General features: G+C 49.0%; 1 protein-coding gene across 1 annotated transcript in view; it reads right to left on the bottom strand.

Moving 5' to 3' along the window:
- Positions 1-536: 536 nt before the first annotated feature.
- Positions 537-19,495, bottom strand: part of LOC101999605 (CUB and sushi domain-containing protein 2) — a 514,736-nt gene continuing 495,777 nt past the window's right edge. The window contains exons 45-53 of the mRNA XM_026782281.1: positions 18,703-18,783; positions 18,150-18,263; positions 15,852-16,040; positions 13,511-13,657; positions 9,403-9,591; positions 4,896-5,081; positions 3,600-3,794; positions 2,112-2,285; positions 537-736 (exon numbers count right to left, since the gene is read on the bottom strand). Coding sequence (XP_026638082.1) covers positions 537-736; positions 2,112-2,285; positions 3,600-3,794; positions 4,896-5,081; positions 9,403-9,591; positions 13,511-13,657; positions 15,852-16,040; positions 18,150-18,263; positions 18,703-18,783 — 1,475 coding nt within the window. The remainder of the gene's footprint in view (positions 737-2,111; positions 2,286-3,599; positions 3,795-4,895; positions 5,082-9,402; positions 9,592-13,510; positions 13,658-15,851; positions 16,041-18,149; positions 18,264-18,702; positions 18,784-19,495) is intronic.

Below are 19,495 nucleotides of genomic sequence, written 5' to 3' on the forward strand. Positions count from 1 at the left end.
TGTTTTACACAAGACAAGTATCAATAAATTTCAAGAAATAGAATTATTGTTCATAATGAACATACAATAAAAGCAAAAGAGAGCTCTTTTTTGGTTTAGAAATCAAAAAAAATTATTCTATTAAAATCTTCCAGGTGTTGGGAGCAATTAATGACAAATTAAAAAGCTTCTAAAAATAAGCATTTATTATTAGTATGTATGAGATACAATTAAAACAGTTGATCAGAAGAAATTTTATTGCTCCAAATGTTTACAACCATAAAAATGACACACAAATGAAAGAATGAAAATGAGTGAGGGTGCCTGGATAGGCTTCTGTTATTTGCTCCCTGTATATGCATGTGTGTAATATAATTTGCACACAAACTAGAAAATGAACCAAAAAAGTACATTAGAAGAAATCACAAGGGAATAATAAAAAGCAGTGAATGACAGACATAGAGACCTGAAGAAATGGATGTAGTGATCTTATCTTTGGGGGTAGAAAGAATATACAAAACCTTAGCTAAGAGGTAAAGGGAGGAAGCCCGTGTTGGCTAGGGAGAGGGGCTGCCATACTTACGCACACAGAAAGGGGTCTTGCCCGACCAGTGATGATCCTGCTGGCAGATGCGCACAGACATGCCAATCAGGCGGAAGCCAGCGCTGCACTGGTACACCACGCTGCCTCGGTAGTTGAAGTTCTCCCCGTTGATGTGCCCGTTGACAATGGGCTCTGGGGTCCCACAGTGTCCAGCTTTGGTGGGATGGGGGAAGAGAGTCCATCAAAGAGAAACTCATAGAAAGTGGGGTGGAGCTTAGGTGGGTTCTAGAGAAAAGACCAAGTACTCAGCCATGCTTCATGCCCTCCCCCCACCACCTTCCCCAGAGAACAGCGATCCAGGAGTGGCTTCAGGAACCCCAGATGGGATAGGAAGGGTATTGTGGGCACGTTGATCCCCAACACCAAAGCTGCAGTCCGAATGACCAGGCTTTCTGAGCTGTTTCTGTGTTTGTGCACAGATCACCGCTCCTTCAAGTCTCTGGGGTTGCTATGGTTTGAGTAAGTCCCCAAAGCTTCATGCACTGGAAGTTTGATGCCTTGTCTCTAGGAGGTGGGGAGGAGTTAGGTTATGACTAGGAAACTTATTCCTCTGCCCCTGATTCTGTCATTGTGTGCTACTTCACCACAGTCCAGAGACAGTGGAGGCCAAGCGATCATGGTCCCCAAATTCTAGAACCGTGAGGCAAGATTAACCTTCCCTTGCTATAAGCTGATTATCTCAGGTATTTTATTATAGTGCTAGAATCTAACAGAGGGACCATCCCCTGGGTCCCTACTGTCTAGTGAGTATCACAGCCTAGGTAAAGCCATCACAGCTTGTCCTGCTGGTGACAACTGTGCAAGACCTGATGCCTGGCCAAATTCATTCTTTCCGTGTGTCACCTCAGTGAGTTACTTTTATTAAATAAAGCTTGGGCACAATAGTTTGCTGGCATTCCTTCAGCCCCTTTGACTGTGTAACAGTGGCTCATAGCTGTATCCCAAGCGAGTGCCCCTGAAAGCGGTTACTGGAAAGGACCCTCTGTGCCCTGGAGGTCATGAGCGTGTATCCCAGGAATAGATCACCCAATCTGCTCTGCTAGGCTCATATTGTTGAGACCCTCCTTGGGAACTGGGAGAGTCCAGAAAATAATAACAAGAGATAAAGCTCAGTCAGGGAGTACATTAGCCCTGGGAGCAGTGGAAACTCTCTCCTTTGTAAGCTAGTTGTTTGTGAATGCTCCTGCCATTTGTTGTATACATTAGTGTATGTGCATGTGTGTATTATAATATGCATACATATATACATATGGATACATTCAAAACAATCCTCCAATAAATAATATAAAGGATATTTTAGGTGCATTATAAGAATGTGTCTCTATAGGGTAGAGGCCAGGCTGCACTGGTCATCCTAGGGACTAATTAGATGAGGGGTTCTTCTGATAGAATGTAGACCCCCAGAAACTAGTCTTCTCATTCTTTCAAGTTCCCCAAGAGAACCTAGTCCCCAGATTTAGTCACAGTAGATGCCTAATGTTGGTGTTAGGAGTAAGTAGGCAGGTAGGGTGGGCTGGGGGCCACTCACCAAGGCAGCGGACTTCAGAACCACTCCAGAGCCCATTGGCCAGGCACTCCCGTACCCTGGAGCCCACCAGCGTGTATCCAGAATTGCAGGAGAAGATGGCGGTTGCCCCGTAGACAGACATTGTTCCAATGCGGTGCCCACTTGGAGGTGTGGGGAGCTCTCCACAGGAGATGACTAGAAAGACCATAAAATGCTCAATGAAGCAGTCCCAAGATGGGGACATGAGTCATATGTTGAATAGGACGAAAGCAAATAACGACCAAAGCCAAGGACTGCCTCGCCTTCCTGAGGGTGACCAGAACGCACTGTGACACTGACTTGCTCCATCAACAGGTAACCCACGAACCCAGGTTCCATCGCTGGAGACGATGCTCAGGCTCTACAGGTGATGAAGATGGAGCCATGGCTAGGAGGAGATGGTGAGTCTGTGGTATGCTCAGGGCAGACAATGATATCAATCTTGTACTTTTCTGATAGGGCAGTGATATGCCAACATCACAGTCCTCCTCAAGGGAGCATGCCAACAGCCTCCGGCTGATGTACAAGGTGCAGCTTGGCCACTGAGGCTATGCCGCAGTGAGGCTGCTCCACACTCAGGACTGCTACTGTGTCAGAAACATGGCATTACAGCACAGGGCTTTCCCTTCTGATCTGTAGGAGACCCAAGAACAGACACACCAATTCATCTAGGTATCAGGGACTGACCTTTGAGACTCCAAGAACCAAAGGAAAGCAATAAGCAATGGAGAGGAGGCAGACAGACTTGGGCGGTCCTCCATGCTCCCTCCTTCCCTCCTGTACACACCCAGCTGCAGGTCTTACCATACATGTATACATGACCTCTTTTTCTTGTCTCTCTAGTAGATTGTAAGTGGCTGACAGGCAAGAGCCATACCCTGTTTTATTTAAATTATGGTGTGTGTGTGTGTGTGTGTGTGTGTGTACATGTGACATTGCATGTGTAGAGGTCAGAGGGAAACTCCAGGTATCTGTCCTCACTTTCCAATGTGACGGGGCTTCATTTCTGCCACACACACCAGGCTAGCTGGCTCCTGATTTCCCAGATATGCCTCTGTCTCTGCCTCGGGTCTTGCCGTGAGAGTGCTGGGATCATGAACACACTCATTACCACGACCCACTTAACTGGGGTCCTCAGACCTGCATGGTAAGCTGTTTGCCCACGGAGCCATCTCCCCAGGCAGGCCATAGGCTTTGATTTTTGTACCTGTCTGGTACCTGGCACATAGTTGGGCCCTAGTGAATGAGTTAATCAGAGCACGCTGAGCTGGAGGTTTATTAAAACGGAGCTTTTAGTAAGATGACACGGGGCTAAGAAGCAAGCCTTTTCCCAGCTCCGGATGCTAGGTGTGTGTCCAAAATGAGGTATGCTGCCCTCGCTGGGGGTTACCCCTCAATCTACCCCATGTATATGAAACAGTTCAGGAAGGAAGTACCATGCAAATGAGCCCAGTCCGACCTCGAGCTTACTTTGACAGGTAGGCATAGACTCTCCCAGGCTCCAACGGCCATTGGCCTGGCAGCGGATGACCCTCTGGCCAGTGTAGTAGTAGCCGGGGTCACAGATGAGCATCAGCTGGGCCTGGAACTGGTACTGGGTCTCATAGATGAGCCTCCACCGGCCGTGTTCCACACTGATGCTGCTGATATCGGGACAGGTCACAGCTGGGGGAGCAAGGAGCAGAGACGAGAGTGAGCTAACTAATAATGGAAGACGTCACAAGAGTGTAGCACGAGGGACTGGGGGAACTCGAGACCGTAATGATGATTCCAGGAACATTCGGTTCCTAGGCAGGCTTGATGAATGGATGACGAGGGCTGGGGAGGAGGATGCAGCAAGTGGGGAACATAGATCTATAAAATAAAAGGATAAGGCTGGCATTGTGCCAGGATCAGTTACTGGCTGTGCACTGCCCATTCCATTGCTCAGATTCCAGGACATCCCCCCGCCCCGCCCCGCCCATTCTCTTTTGGATGCCTGTCAAATAACCCAGGCTAAGGGCAGCATTGAAATTCTGATTCTCTTGCCTCATTTGTGGGGTGCTGGGATTCCAGGCAGGAGCTACCACCCTCAGCTTATGCTGTGTAAGTACTCTGTTAACTGAGGTGCATCCCTAGCTGAGCTCTCTACTGCTTTTCCAGAAATCTGGATATTTGTTTAAATTTTCTTGATTATAAAATCTTAAGAAGTAATATGCACACTGTGCACACATATGTGTATACACACATATATCTACTTTTTTGTTTGTTTGTTTTTTTGAGGCAGAGTTTCTCTGTGAAAAAGCCCTGGCTGTCCCGGAACTCGCTCTGTAGCCCAGACTGGCCTTGAACTCACAGAGATCTGCCTGCTTCTGCCTCCCAATTGCTGTGCTACATGTACTCCAACCACCCAGCTATATGTACATTTTTAATGAAGCAAACAAAAAAAAACCTGTATCACTCGACTGAATATGGCCTATTTGTCTTTGATCCCCGCTGTAAAGTTCTGTGATCAAGGGATATTCACACAGCATAGCGGCCATTCTAAGGGCTGTAGTGGTTTATGAAAACACCCCAGAGCATCACGGTCCTTCAGTGTGCTGACAGTAACTCGAAATGGGGACCATTTCGAAATGGTAGCCGCCCACCTTCCTCCTCCCTGAGTCCTCTAAGCCCTGCCCCCCACAGGTTCTTAGCTCCCTACTGAACTCAAAGCCCATTCTTACAGGAGTCTTTACAGCTGCATCCCCAACTCCCGCCACCTGCCACCACTGCCCCTCGACTCACGGACACACTGTGGGGGGACATTGCTGTTGCTCCACAGGCCGGTGTCCAGACACTCTGCGGTGGCCTCGGCACCCGTCTGGAGGTGGTAGCCTTCATTGCAGCTGTACACAGCCTTAGTCCCCACGGTGTACTCCTTGCCAAACACAATTCCGTTTTTGGGCGCGTCAGGGAGACCACAGGAAAGAGCTGGTAAAGGAGAAAGGATGCCGTGAGCACTTCTGACTCAGCCCGTTCCAAGACTACACTTTCATATTTCCTGTTAAGGCTCTACAACTTGAGTAAAGACCAACAAACAAAAGGGGCCCCATGAAGAAAGACAACCGGGGAACTGTCATTAGAGATCTCAGAAAAGAACAAACCAGAGGCTGGGACGGAGAGAGAAGTGTGTTCACAGATTGAATATAGGGAAAAGGCTGCAGCTCGAAACCCACAGGAAGGAGCCCCACGGAAGACTTCCTTCCATTCTGCTCCATGGGTGCGGTGTCAAGGCATCCAAGCCTCTGCTTGCTGAAAATAACCAAGTGTCCTCTCTTCCTTAAGGTGTGGGGACAGAGTCCCTTGAAAGAGGAGTGCCAAGGTGGGGGTTAGACTTCCAAGGGATGCTCTTTTTAATAAAAAATTTCTCATTACATGTGATTTAATTAATTAATAGTGTGTGTGTGTGTGCACATGTGCACATGTGTGTACTTGCTTACATGGGGGATTCAGAGGAAAATTCTTTCACCGTGTGGGTCAAACTTAGGTTGCAGGGTTCATCTGCCCAAAGGGATTTAGGGTCCCTCCATGTGAAGGCTTTCTGCTCATCCCTGCTGTGCACCAATACCCAGATTTCACTCAGGGGAGAAACTTTATGGGCAAAGACAGCTACACAAAAGAATGGAACTCAACCACCTGCTACCTAGCTTTTACTTTTTCAATACGGACAATCAAAGGTTACTACACAGATGGAAGAAACCAGTGGTGTCAATGTGATGGAAGTAAGACTAAACACCTGGTGGATGGCAGCAGGGAAAACTCTCCCAGGAGACAGAGCTAGTTCGGGAAACGGGAGGTGTGGGATTGCTGCACTGGGCAGGCAGGGGTCTCCTGAGGTTAAGTGACACACGACATTCATGAAATGAGAAGAGAGAACTTTGAAGACAGCAAAGGATGGGTTCCTTCAAACTGTCAAAATACACAGGAAGTAGAGGTACTGGATATTAAAAATAAAAAATTTCCCAGAATAAAGACCCAAAAGGCAGAGTGAAAACAGGAGAAAGGGACCAAACACGGAAAGGATCAGTCCGAGGTCTGACATTGAGCTGCTTAGAGCTCTAGAGATAGCAGGAAGTGGGTGGATTAGCAGAATGATCCTAAAAGAACATTTCCAGGAGCTGAAGACAGACACAAGTCTTCAGGCTGAAAAGGAACCAAGGGGACACAAAGGGGACCATTGAGAGGTTGAGGGGACCCCGGTGGAGGATGGGAATCAGGCTGACCCTTCTCCTCACCTGTACAAGGTATCCAGAGAAAACTGAACAAAGCCTTCAGGTTTGTACATGAAATTATTTCTAACTAGAATTTAATCTAGTGGCCCTGCTAAGCATATATGAGGGCTAAAGTCATGACACCTTCACACACTTAAAGACTTGGAAAGTCTTCCTCTTATGAATCCTCTCTGAGAAATCTACTTGAGGGGGATTCTCTACCAAAAAATCACGAAAACCAAGAAACTGGAAAACAAAGGAATAGAAATAGATGGAGTGTGGAAGCGGATGCTTCAGACACGTCCCGCAGTGTGGTGAGGTCTGTGGTTGGACAGATTCCCTGGAGGAATATGCATAAAGAAAGATAGACAAAAGTCTGAGGACTTCCTACCATTCCTTACCCACAACAGCGCTGTCTAGAGTTCAGGCTTCCTCCCTTCAGATCCAGAAGAAGCTCTGGCAGTGGAAAGGCCCCTAATGGTGGCCAACAGTAATGCAGGACTCTGTTGAACTTTCCAGAATTTCTGGAGGCCCTAGTCTAGGACTCCATTATGATAAGGGAACGTTGGCTGCCCAGGGGTGGGGAGGTGTTTGGGGTACACAAGAGAAAAAGGAGTAAAAAACTGGTTATGGAACCAAAAGATGGGCGTAGGGGTGGCAATTTGGAGCTCACAAGGAATGACGAAGCAGGAAGCATCTAAAGACCAGGCTCATCTAATGTCCAGACAGCAAGACTGGGCCAGAGTAGGACTGGGTCAATTAAACCATCAGAGCAGGTGAACTAACTGCTCTGCTTGCCTGAGCCCCCCCCCCCCCCCCGCCCCAGGCAGAATTACCAGATCCCTATGGATGTTCTGCTTGGAGAATGGAGCTAGGGGAGCAACCAGAGGCAGTGGTGACAGCCCCTTCTCATAGCCCTGGCCTGACCCCAGCTGGTATAGACAGCTGAGAAAACAAGATAACTCCCTAGCTGGGGAGCTTGCAGCTCAATGGGTGTCCTTACCCCAAAGGTAGGAGGGGCACTCTGTGGGTAGGAAGTTTGAGGAGATAAAAGGACAAAGCATTTGGAAGTTCTTGTGGGATGAGGTAGAGGGGAGAGTGGGTGTAGAGAGGGCAGTTGGCTGAAGTCACGAGTATGCAGTGTCTCCCAGAGAAGCCATGGTGCGAAAGCAGGGACAGAGGGCAGGCAGGATGCCAGGCCCTTCCAGTTTCTGAGCTATGTCAGAAATGGTGGCAGTGGGGGATTAACACCCTCTATTCGTGAAGGGGCTATGTATATGTTTCCAGGAGAACCCTCATTGAAATGGAGGAGGAAGGGAGACGAGCCTGCTGGGGAGTAGGTGGGGGCATTTACTTCTTGGTTGTGGAATATGGGTTTCAGGAAATGCAGCAGCTGAGAGAAGGGGCGTGAAGAAAACTTGGGGGTGAGGGCACAGACCCAGAGGGACAGGCTGAGACCTAACCGAGACTAGACACTTGGACATTTCCAGATGGATTCTGGACTAGAGTTGTCCAGGCTGATGCCAATCGTATCTGCTGTGTGTGGCAGCTAGTCCCTCTGCAGAATATTTTTGGTCTTTTCCAAAGCAGACACGGGTTAGGAGGCTGTGAGGGTCAGAGGTGACGGATGTCATTAAAGACAGCAGCCCACTGGGAACCATGAAATGTAAAATCAAACAGCAGTGCCTCCTTGGTCCACAGTGGGCTACGCTTTTCTTCTTTCTCCCGTGTAGCACATGATGCTGAGGCCCAGAGAAAGCACTTTCACTGCCGCTGGGAGAGATGTGCACGAGGAAAGGAGTCTGAGCAGGCACAAGGCATTCAAAGCTGTACGTATGTCTGCTGTGGCCCAACAACCTTCTCCCCAGGAATTTCATTTGAGGAAATGAATAGGAATGCTCATAATGATAGAATTATAACTATATGATAACAACATACATAGATGTGGAATGCTCATAATGATAGAATTATAACTATATGGTAACAACATACATAGACGCTCAAATGACCCACAGTGGGATGACACCTAAGTAGGTGTCAGCTTTCCCATAATGCTATGCAGCCATCAACAATAATAACAAGGAAGTATTGGCAACCATCTGTGAGATGTTAATTGGTTTTTAGAACACCAAAAGAGACACTAAATTATTAATAGTAGTGATTTCAGGGCAGAATTATGGTTCATTTTCACTCTTTTCCTTTGTGCTATTTGCTATTCTTACTTTTCCAGATGTCTAGTCTAGAAGTATATATTGCTTTATTCGTGTGTATGTGTGTGTGTTCAGATGCACACGTGTGTGGAAGCATGTGGAAGCCAGAGGACAGTGTTAATTGCTCTTCCACAGGTACCATCCCAGGTTTTTTGAGGCAGCCTCCCATCTTCTGTCTGGGGCTCACCAAGCAGGCCAGGTCGAAGCCTTGGAGATCCTCCTGTCTCTGTCTCTCCATCAATGAGATCACGAGCATGTGCCACTACCCCTGGCTTATATATATATGGGTTCTACAAGATCAAACTCAGGTCTCAGGCTCGCCAGACCTGCCCTTTACTGACTGGGCAGTCACTCCAGCCCCAGCCCCTGTGATATTTCATCATGACAAGAATGCATGTTCTTATAGAGAGGGAAAAGGCCCCATAAATCCTGAAAGGTAATGCATGTAGACTGAATGGCAGATCTCAGAGTTCGCTTGACTCCTTTGCTTTAGGAGCTCCCTGCCTTAGGGAGTCCTTAACTGCTAGGAGGAGGCAGGCCCCTTCTTACCACGGGATTGCTGAGCTCCGCCCCCTTACAACACTTCCTCTTCTTGTCACTTCAAGTCCTCTATCATCGTCTCTCCTGTGGGGCTGGGAGCAGAGCCCACTGTGCATGTGTCACCCCCAGAGCTGGATATGCACAGCCCCTGAGCAAATGTTTGCTAAAGGAATGACGCCATCACCAAACCCCGGGAGACTCACACTTGGCCCGGATGTACAGCTCCTGAGACCATCCCCAGGTGACTTGGAGCTGAGCCACCCGGTGGCTGCTTTAGCCCCTGCTACTCACCTTGACAGAGAGGAATGGCCTCACTCCACAGGTGGTAGCCTTGCGGGTGCCGGGTGCAGATGGCCATGCTGTGTCCCACCAAACGGTAGCCCCTGTCGCAGCCAAAATGGATGGAGCCGCCTGGCTGGGTCGTAGTCTGGCCCAGGATGAAGCCGTGGAGCGGAGCCTTAGGCAGGCTGCAGTAGGGAGCTGAGGAGTGAGAGGAAGCTAGGCTGAGCGCAGGGGTGTCAGAGTATAGCTGCGGGAGCAGGCAGACTGCCCATAGCAGCTCCCCGCCTCCTCCAGCTCGTTTCTGCGGACAGAGCCCAGTTCTTTGCTATTGAGGAAGGCCCGAGTTGTTGACACCGAACAACAGTGAAGTAAAGCCGGAACAGGAGCAAACAAAACAAACCAAAACAAAGGGTAATTGAAAACGACACCACCAACAACCTGTTCGGTAAATCACCACATCTCCGAGTTGCTTTCTACACCCTCGCGACCACAGGCAACCTTGTAAAGTGGGCCCCAATGGGACTGGTTTCCTAAACGTGTGACGACCCAGCAAGTCACCAAAGCTTGTTTAATTCTAGCTTCCTGCCTGCAGTCTGCAATACCTCCCTCACAGGGAGAGAGAGAGAGAGAGAGAGAGAGAGAGAGAGAGAGAGAGAGAGAGAGACCGAGACCCGATGCATGGGGCACTTAGTGCTCAATAAATGGCTGTTCTCTGTTGTGTTGGGGTGCCTGGGGATCTGGGATAGACATTTTTCAGCAGGGTTCATTCCCTGTACCCCCAGTGTATGGCTTTAGCATATTTCATTCATTTATCCAGTGAAGAGTTCTGGGGAGTCCATTCAGTGCCAGCTGCTGCTCTACGGTGAGGGAAGCAAAGGTCCCAGCTGGAGGGAACTCAGGCCACAGCCCCTGCCTGCTGGGGATCCTTGCGCTGTGTGGTGACGGTGGTGACAGCTATCACTGACAACTTGACAAGGCCTAGAAGAACCTAGGGGACAACTGTGTGCGCTGCCCTGAGGGAGCTGAGGTGGGAATGTAGGCAGCACCATTCCCCGGGCTCGTCCTAGCCGGGATGAAAGGGCGAAAGCCAACTGAGCACCAGCAGTGTTCTTCTCTCTCCGCTTCCTGACTACAAAGGCAAGGTGACCAGGCGCCTCAGGCTCCGGCCACTTTCCTATCGTCAGGACAGACGGTATCCCCAAACCTCGTGCCAAGATAAACCACTTCCTCCTTAAGTGGGTTTAGCCAGGCATTTAGTCATGGCAACAAGGAAAATAGCTAACACTGTGTGAGGAGGACTCCAGGGGCCTCACACAACCCCCCCCCCATTTGCCTGAGGGTCTCTGCCTGGGCTTCCCGAATAGATAGGGATGAGCAGATTAGGGACCAGAGAGAGACCTCTGGCTTCCTGTCTGAAGGCTGCGGTTCTGTGTGGGTAGAAATGGTGCTTTATTAAATGTGCTCTGAGCTAGAGAGGGACTAAGAGCACTATCTGTTCTTTCAGAGGACCCGGGGTCAATTCCCAGCACCCACATAATAATAGGTCACGACTCTAACTCTACCTCTAGGAGATCTGATGCTCACTCTGACCTGGGTAAGCCCCAGGCACACATGTGGTACACAGACATATACGCAGGCAAAACACCCATACATGTAAATGTGTGTGCTCTCCCGCTATGCCGCCTGTGTCAGGCACATCTCGAATCTGTGTACTTCCTTCACCCAGAATCCTAATATAAAATATGCTTAGTCACTGCGACAGACACAGGGGTAAGTCACACACGTCGGCTGTGTCTTAATTATTAAGTACCAATTGCTGTACCGTGTAATGAATTTCTTTTCTACATGGCATATGTACTGTAATTACAACTGACTCATTACTTCCAAACACATTAGTCTCCGAGCAGGAAGGCAGAGGGAACTCCTTAAGAGCTCTTAGCTCCAAATTTAACAGCAGCGGCAGGAAAATGCCACCTTCCCGTCACAGGGGCAGCCTCCGGGAACTCAGTCCTGAACTCCCCAGGGGGTTATCTTGAAGTTTCTTTTAAACCGAGGCCTGAACAGTTAAGTGCTTTGTCCAATAATCCTATTGCCAGGTAGCAACAGAACAGATCATGGGGTCACCAGGCTGTCTTCTCCCCAGCCATGGGCATCTGGGAGAAGATGGAATCTGCAGAGGAAACAAACTTTGAGGGGAGTCAAGGCAGGCCTCCTCTCAGCTCCACCTGGTCAGTTCTTCCCACACCCAATGGTTCTGCAGAACTACTCATGGGTCCTTACAGTGTGGGCTGGTCTCGTGCTGGGGGGACTCAGAAGATATGGACAAATGGTTCTTCAGGCCAAACTTGATGGTGTGACGTTCTGGCTATCAATATTCGTGTGTGTGTGTATGTGTGTGTTCTTCAGTGTGTGCAGGTGCGGGGATATGTGTGTGTACGTGTGTGTGGAGAAGGTTGAGGTCAACTCACATGTCATTCAGAATGCCATCCACTTTAATTTTTTGAGGCAAAGTCTCTCCCTGGGATCTGGGGCTCACTGACTAGGCTAGGCTGGATAGCCAGCAAGCTCCAAGGATCCTCCTGCCTCTGTCTCCTACGGGTGGGATTACTATTGCATGCCACCACACCCAGCTTCTTACCTGGGTCCTGGGGGGTTGGACTAGGGTCCTTGTGTGGCAAATACTTGGCCTACTGAGTTATATTCCTGGCTCCACTACTCTTTGAAACTTTGCCTAATACTTGTCCGGCATTCAGGCATGTGGTGGAACCCCCAGGATCCGAAGGCATTCCTTGCAGCCTCCAGGACTAGCAAGCACTGGCAGCAGTTACACTAGACTGCCCTTCCGAGAGACATCAAGGTTTCGGCTTATCAAACAGATCAGTGGTCCCCACAACGAGAGTTCAGAGAAAGTCTATTTTCTCCACCTAATTGTATCCTAGGGATATTTTTTATCAAAAGCTTGGTCTTTGATCTCACCATGCCCAGACGATATGTCTTTTCAAAAGAGAAAAAAAAAGAGTGAAATCCTGCCAATTGCTGCAGTGTGGACGGAAGCTGAGGACATAATGCTAAATGAGTTAGGCACAGAAATACAAACCCGTGAGTTCTCCTGCATGTGTGACAGCTAGGGAAGGTTGATTTTACACAAGCAGAACCAGGGGTCACCAGAGCTTGGGACCAGTAGAAGGCAAAGACAGCGGAATGAGGTTGGTTATTGAGCTCCAAAGTAGGAAGGGCTAAGTTCTCATGTTTTGCAGCACAGAAGGGCAACTGTAGTTCATAACCCACTGACTACACATTTCAAAAGTGGTAGAGAAACGGATTTCAACAGTCTCCAACATCAGGAAATAAGCTTGTGAGGTGATGAATGTGCCAATTGCTCCCTCTGATCATTAGGATTGCATGTGTGCATCAACATGCCGTATTGTACACCTCACAGACATGTCCAAGTGTCAGCGGTAATGAAATGACAATAATGAAAGAGATACGGCTTGTGTGACAGGAGAGGGTTTTCTCTGCTGCCTACCCTATGTGATTCTGGGTCTTAGAGTTGTTCCGTCAAAGGACTTCTAGAAATATGACCTAACGATTTAAGAGGCAAGGCTCCCCCTGGCTCTCATCGGGTCTCATATTGAATAGTTTCAACCCTGGAGACCAAAGCGGGGAGTATGAGAAGAAAGGGGAGAGGTCAAAGGTGGAAAAGGATCTGGACATGAAGAGGTAGGAGGCTTCCTCCAGTCTCCTTTGTGCAGTGTGGGATGAGGGGGACAGAGGGCAGGAGGAGGCTGTCCCGCCTACGCAAGGAAGGCTTCTGCCTTTTGATTCGAGGCACCACGGCATCTTTGTATGTTTCCGGTGAGACACTTAAGAGGTCTAGAGTGAAGGCCTCCTTAGAAGTTCTCATGGCCAGGGTGGAGAGATGACTCAGTGGTTAATAGCACTGACTGCTCTTTCAAAGGTCCTGAGTTCAATCCCCAGCAAACACATGGTGGCTCACAACCATCTGTAATGAGAACTCATGCCCTCTTCTGGCCTGCAGGCATACATGCAGGCAGAACATGTATACATAAGAAATAAACCTTATATATATAAAAAGAAGTTCTCATGACCTACTTACCTGAATACCGAATCTTAAAACCCTTCCGATTATAGGCGTGGTCAGATGACCAGCGCAGGTACACAGAGTTGCTTGAGCTGGTGACAATCAGGGGAGCCGAGTAATTCCCGCTGAGAGCTTTCAGCAGAGGACTTTGTCCTGAGGGACCTTGGGTGAGAAAGACACCGGGTTATAGGCCATTCGAAGTCTAGAGAGAGGTGTAAGCATAGACTCAGCTGGGATGGCTGGATGGCTTTGCATCTGGCGGCCTTGCTGAAGGATTCTTTCTTTATCCTGCCTTATCCGGAGCAGTGCTCTGGAGCTAGCAAGTGAGAAGAAATCTATTTGCTGTTTGCCAGGGTCAAGTACTTTGTTGATGAAGTGTTAGTTTTCAAGCTGGGGACCCTCTTCTGATTTCTCTTGTGCGTGCTCAAAGTAGCATGGTGCCCACCATACAGAAATTTAGTTTATTGAACAGGTATATGGAGAGAGCCATGGAGCCTGAGGAAAGTGATAGCTCCCAGGTCGTCAGTAATAAAGCTTCCCAACATGCCTTCCCAAGGCTCCCCAGGAAAGTGCCTTCTTCTGTGCCCCACCTTAAATGTCTGGATTGTGTCTTGGGGCTCCGGTTCAAAGAGCATAATAGAAACCTGGGAAACTCGTAACCCAGGAGTTACCGTCCTGGAGAAGACTGTGAGTGAAGGCTCCCATACACCGTCCAGACAGCTCTTGGAAGAGCTTAGAAGGGCTACAGTGAACAAGGTAGGGGTGTTCGAGCTGCTGTGGAAAACTAGGAAGGTAAGGGTCCAGACATGGAGGAGACCAGCATACTCTAACATTCCTGTCTTGAGAAAGGAACTCCTGCCTGAGAACTGTGTTCCTTAGGAGGGTCTAGGGGTGGGGGTGACTCCACATACTAAAGCAATCAAGGATGCTCTGGTGAGGACTTGCTGTCCTCAGGAGGCTGGGCTGTGGACCAGGTTCTTTAAGAGTAGCAGGGATGAGGAAACTCCAGAACACAGAGGTCAGGGGGAAACATGTCACAGCCATAATTGGAAATGGGAAACAAGGCTGGGCGGTAGTTGGACGGACCTCGCCTACAGAATCTGTGGGGATCATCCACTTGTGGTTACTGTGGTTACTCCTAAGGGCAAGCTAGCTGGGCGACCAAAGAGCGGAACTAAAATAGTATGGAATTATGAGCACAGCAGGCACCAGTAGGGAGGAGAGCACCTCCATCCTGCCGGTGGAAAGATTCAACTGCATAGACCGAAGCCAAGCTTCCCTTCCCCATCATTCCAGAATAGTCTGGCCAAAGGAGATGTGGGGTCCCTACAAAAAAGAACCCTAGAAAGTGACACCAACTGTATACATCAGACATCCCTCTGGTTTTTTTCCCATATAGGCCCAATACTGTTTAGCTGTATGCTGAATGCTGTAGACATGAGAACAGCTGGAGTTATTAAAGACTTTAGATACAGAATCTGGAGTGATGCTGACTCCTGGGGATCCCAACCCTACCATGGCTACTCTGTCAGGCAGCAGCTCATGAGGAGAAAAGCCGTTTCTATCCCATCGTGCAGACTTAATCAACTATCTGCAGGTAGCTGAGGGCCCCGTAGCATCTTTACCCGAGCAGACAGGCACAGTCCTGGTTATACAGAAAGCAGTTGTGGATCTGCAATGTGCTCTTCTCCAGACTGTGAGGAAGGAGGAGCAGAAGCAGCCTGCACTGGCATGGGGTAGGCTACAGTATAACTCACAGTGATGGCCCAGAGCTTTGTTGTTAAGCCTGATTTTTATGATACAGAGAGAGGGGATGTGGATTTGGTCATCCTGCAGAATGCAGCCGTCTGGTTCTCCACATAGGATTTTCGGAGCCACCAGGGACAATTAGTACAGCTATCTTAGCTAGTCCCATGCTCCAGAGGGTGGGCGATAAATCCTACCAAGTTTGAGATGGTAATTTGATGGTATTTTGGTTTGAGACATACTAAGACTCCTTCTTTAGACACAACAGCAAACGACAGTGCCTCTTGTTCTACTTCTAAAGTATGGAGTTTGGTAGACAGAGCTGGGGTTTCAGAGGGAGCCTACTCCTCACAAAGGACCACTGATTGGCTGATATTCAGGGGTTCTAGCATTGAGAAAGAAATGGTTTGTAACAGATCTAGGCTACCGTGGAAGCAACATTCATACAGCTCATCAATTTCCTGGTCTCGGGTTTCTCTGGTACAGGCAGATGGCATGTGGTGTCTCCTGCAAGTTCTGATAGGAAAAATGCAGCTCTGATGCCCCCAGGGGCTGGGAGCAAGTTGGTGCCATCCGCAGCAGAGAATGGCATGGTCTTTGAGGAACTCACCGTCAAAGATCTCAAACTCATCATACTGCTTCTCGCTGAGGAAGTATTCCACCGTGACAGAGATGTTGTACTCCGGCTCCACCCTCACCAGCCAGGAGCAGGTCTGGAACTGTGGGTAGCTTCCAGGGTAGCTCTGGCTGAGGATCACGCCCGTGGAGTCTGTTAGAAGCTCATTGGTTGGGCAGTGTACTGGGAGAAAGAAAGAGATGCTATGTACATGACACGGAGACAGAATAGGACAGGAAGGTCAGCTTGTCCATGGAGTAGGTCTGTCTCTGCAAACCTAGTATTGGGGCATTTAAACAAGTCCTCACATTCTCTGTCAGAGTGCCCCATGTGAGGAAATAACTTTGGAGCCCATGTCAACATAACAGTATTATTTGGAATTCACAGCAGGCCAGTTGGTTGAAATCATTTTCTGGTTTGGGTGTGGGTGCTGCTATCTGGATTTGAGGTAGATGAGAGTGGTACATCATATATCCTGGGTAAGGCATCCCACTCTCAAAGAGCTACTCTGAAAAATAGGCTTAGTTTGTACAAAGACAGAAGAGGGCAGAAGTAAACAACAGACGATGGGTCAAACACACCTGGATTTTAGAGCCTACTCTACCACTTATGACCTGTATGGCCTTCAATAAATTATTCCCTATTGTGGGATTCCAACCTCTGTATGCTATGAATATGTTTTATTGCTATTGGTTAATAAAGAAGCTGCTTTCAGCCAATGGCTTAACAGAGTAAAGCCAGGAGGAAAATCTAAATAGAGATGTAGACAGAGTAGGCAGAGTCAAAGAGATGCCATGTAGCTGCTGAAGGAGACAGATGCCGGACAGAACCTTATGGGTAGGCCACAACCACATGGCAATACATAGATGAATAGAAATGGGTTAATTTAAGATGTAAGAGTTAATAAGAAGCCTGAGCTAATAGGCCAAGAAGTGTTGTAATCAATATAATTTATGTGTAATTATTTCAGGTCTGGGCGGCCGGGAAACAAATGAGCAGTCTTTGTCTACAATTCCCCTTCAGTGTGATTGATGACTTTTCCAACACAAACAAGAAATCCCTACCTCACATGATGGCTGTGTCATAGAACACATGCTACATTATATCAAATCACATTTGCAGCATGGAGTCTCAACACACCATAGAGATGGCATTGGAAACAATGGCAGGTAGATCCGCAGGGTTTGGTGCAGCCCTATGCATAGCATTAAGGGATCCAAAGAAAACAATGCTGCCCTAAGGAAGACAGTGGGACCTCCAGAGAGAGGAAGCAGGAGGAGAAGGAGGAAGGGGAGGAGCAAAAGGAGGGCAGAGAGGAGAAGGAGGAGCAGGAGGGGGAGGAGCAGGAGGTGGAGGAGCAGGAGGGGGAGGAGCAGGAGAGGAGGAGTAGGAGGAGGAAAAGGAGAGGGTAGAGGAGGAGGGATAGGAGGAGGAGCAGCAGTAGCAGGAGAAACAGGAAGAAGAGCAGGAGCAGGAGGAGCAGGAGGACCCACAACTCACCACAAAGGGGAGGGAAGAGGCTGGGGCAGAGGAGCCCTGCACACACCAGGCCCTGGGGAGGTGCTCTGTCCTGGAACACGGGGAAGTGTCCTAACATTTTGCGTGAAACAAATTTCTGGACAATTTACTTCCCCCAAGGCAAGGCTGAAAGGACTGAATCAGTTTCCTTGGGGTCCTCGGTAGCTGTGCAAGTTTTGCAAGCCCACAGCAGCCAACATGGGTCTGATGCCATCTTTACATGCTTCAAGCCATCGGCCACCCCACACCTCATAACAGCCCGCAGCCTAAGTTCAACCCCTGTCCTCAGTTTACAGGGCAGTCAAGAGCTCTGTAATGCCCTGGGTGCTTCAGGAGTGGGGAAGGGTTGGATTTGATTTGGGCTAGGCATAACTTCAAGGCACTGTCTTGGGATGCAGGAGGTTGAGGTCTGGGGTTACAGGGCTGCACATACAGGTCACACACACACACACACACACACACACACACACACACACACACACACACACACACACACACACACTTGCACCCCAGCACATTCCAAGACTCAGTACACAACTCCAGAGAATGCTCAGGTAAGGAAGAGGGGGTGAACTGGCTCTTTCATAGCCCTCACGTCAGAACTGGTGGAGACCCTGCAAAGGGCTCTCACTCGGCTTCCTTCACTCATTCATCAGACACCATTGACCTGGTGACCTCTTTTCAGCGGGCAGAGACTGAGCTGAGAGCTGGAGACAGGAAGAGTAGCAGAGCCAGGGTTCTACCGGGGAGGAAGGTGCTGTTCAGTGCAATTACCTTCACATATTGGGGGTGGACCTTCAAACTGCAGGTAGGTTCCTAGCTTGCAGGTCAGAATTTCACTTCCCACTAAGGTAAAGCCTGGAAGGCACCTGTAGCGGACGATGTCACCTGTCAAGAGAAGAGCATGGGCATCCCCTGGAGTAGACTCGTTTAGAACAGTTGACACTTGAATACCTCAAACCCACTTCTGCTGAAGGTAACCAGCACCGTTACAGCCATGGTTCAGTAACCAGCTCCACACTGACCTGGCGACCCAGGCAACTGCTTCCCTCCTCCAGCTCAGCCTTCTGGAGAGACCCATATTTTAGGAAATCCTAGAATTTACCCTAAAGCTTTTGAATAGCAGAGGGAAACCATGTCCCCAGCTCCCCCTCAGGGGACTGGGTGAAATAAGACAGTTTACATTTTCAAACTGGGCTAAACTGCCACCACCATGGGCCAGGCCTCTGTTTTCTTCTACATAGATGGAGCCACCACCCAATCCCTACCACTTCCTGTCCCCTCCCTGCCACCCTGGTTTGGGATCCCTGCCATATGGCAGTGGTACCTATGTTGAATTCTTCATTCTCTGTGACCACTTCAGCATTGGGAAGGATGGTTGGGGGAGGACACTTGGTGAGTGGATAAGCTAGGAAAACAGAAAGATACAAGTCAGGGGCAAAGCGTTACTCACGGGTCTTAGACCAGTTCTCCACAGTCTCTGACTTCATTCATTCACACCGCAGACAGGCCTTTATTTGTGTTGCGTTGACACAAGGTGTTAGGATGTATCCCAGGCTTCCCCGAGCTTACTGTGTAGCTAAGGATAATCTTGAACACCTGATCCTCCTGCCTTGGCCAATCAAGTGCCAAGATTACAGGTGCTCGCCAGCACCACGTCTGGTTTAAGTGGCGCTCGTGACCGGGTCGATCTAGGGGTCTGAATGTATTATGTGAGCATTCTGCCAACCGAGCTGCCTCCCCCGCCATTCACACAACAGATCTGTATTCATGAGCATCCCTCTCTACTCAGGGCTGGTTCAGCCACACACTCTTGGGCTTATCTTCAGTTGTCAGATGTTGGTGCAAAACCCAGGAAGAACACTTCCCCAGCAGTAGTAAAGGAGGGAAGGGTTACGTTACAGAGCTTGAACATACAGCAGCCAGAGAGGAACCTGACCACTGCACCCTGGGTACTCAGTCTTCAACAATGTGCTAACAAGGGTACCTTCGTGCACCCCGCCTGCTCAGCGGCCCAGCTCGAAGCTACAGCTTCGAGTTGTGACCTTGCTTCTTATCTAGTGCCTCCAACTCATGGACACCTCATAGTAAAGCCTTATATTATTTTAGAATAGCCATTC

This window comes from Microtus ochrogaster, chromosome 10 (assembly GCF_000317375.1).
Source record: "Microtus ochrogaster isolate Prairie Vole_2 chromosome 10, MicOch1.0, whole genome shotgun sequence".
Taxonomy (NCBI): domain Eukaryota; kingdom Metazoa; phylum Chordata; class Mammalia; order Rodentia; family Cricetidae; genus Microtus; species Microtus ochrogaster.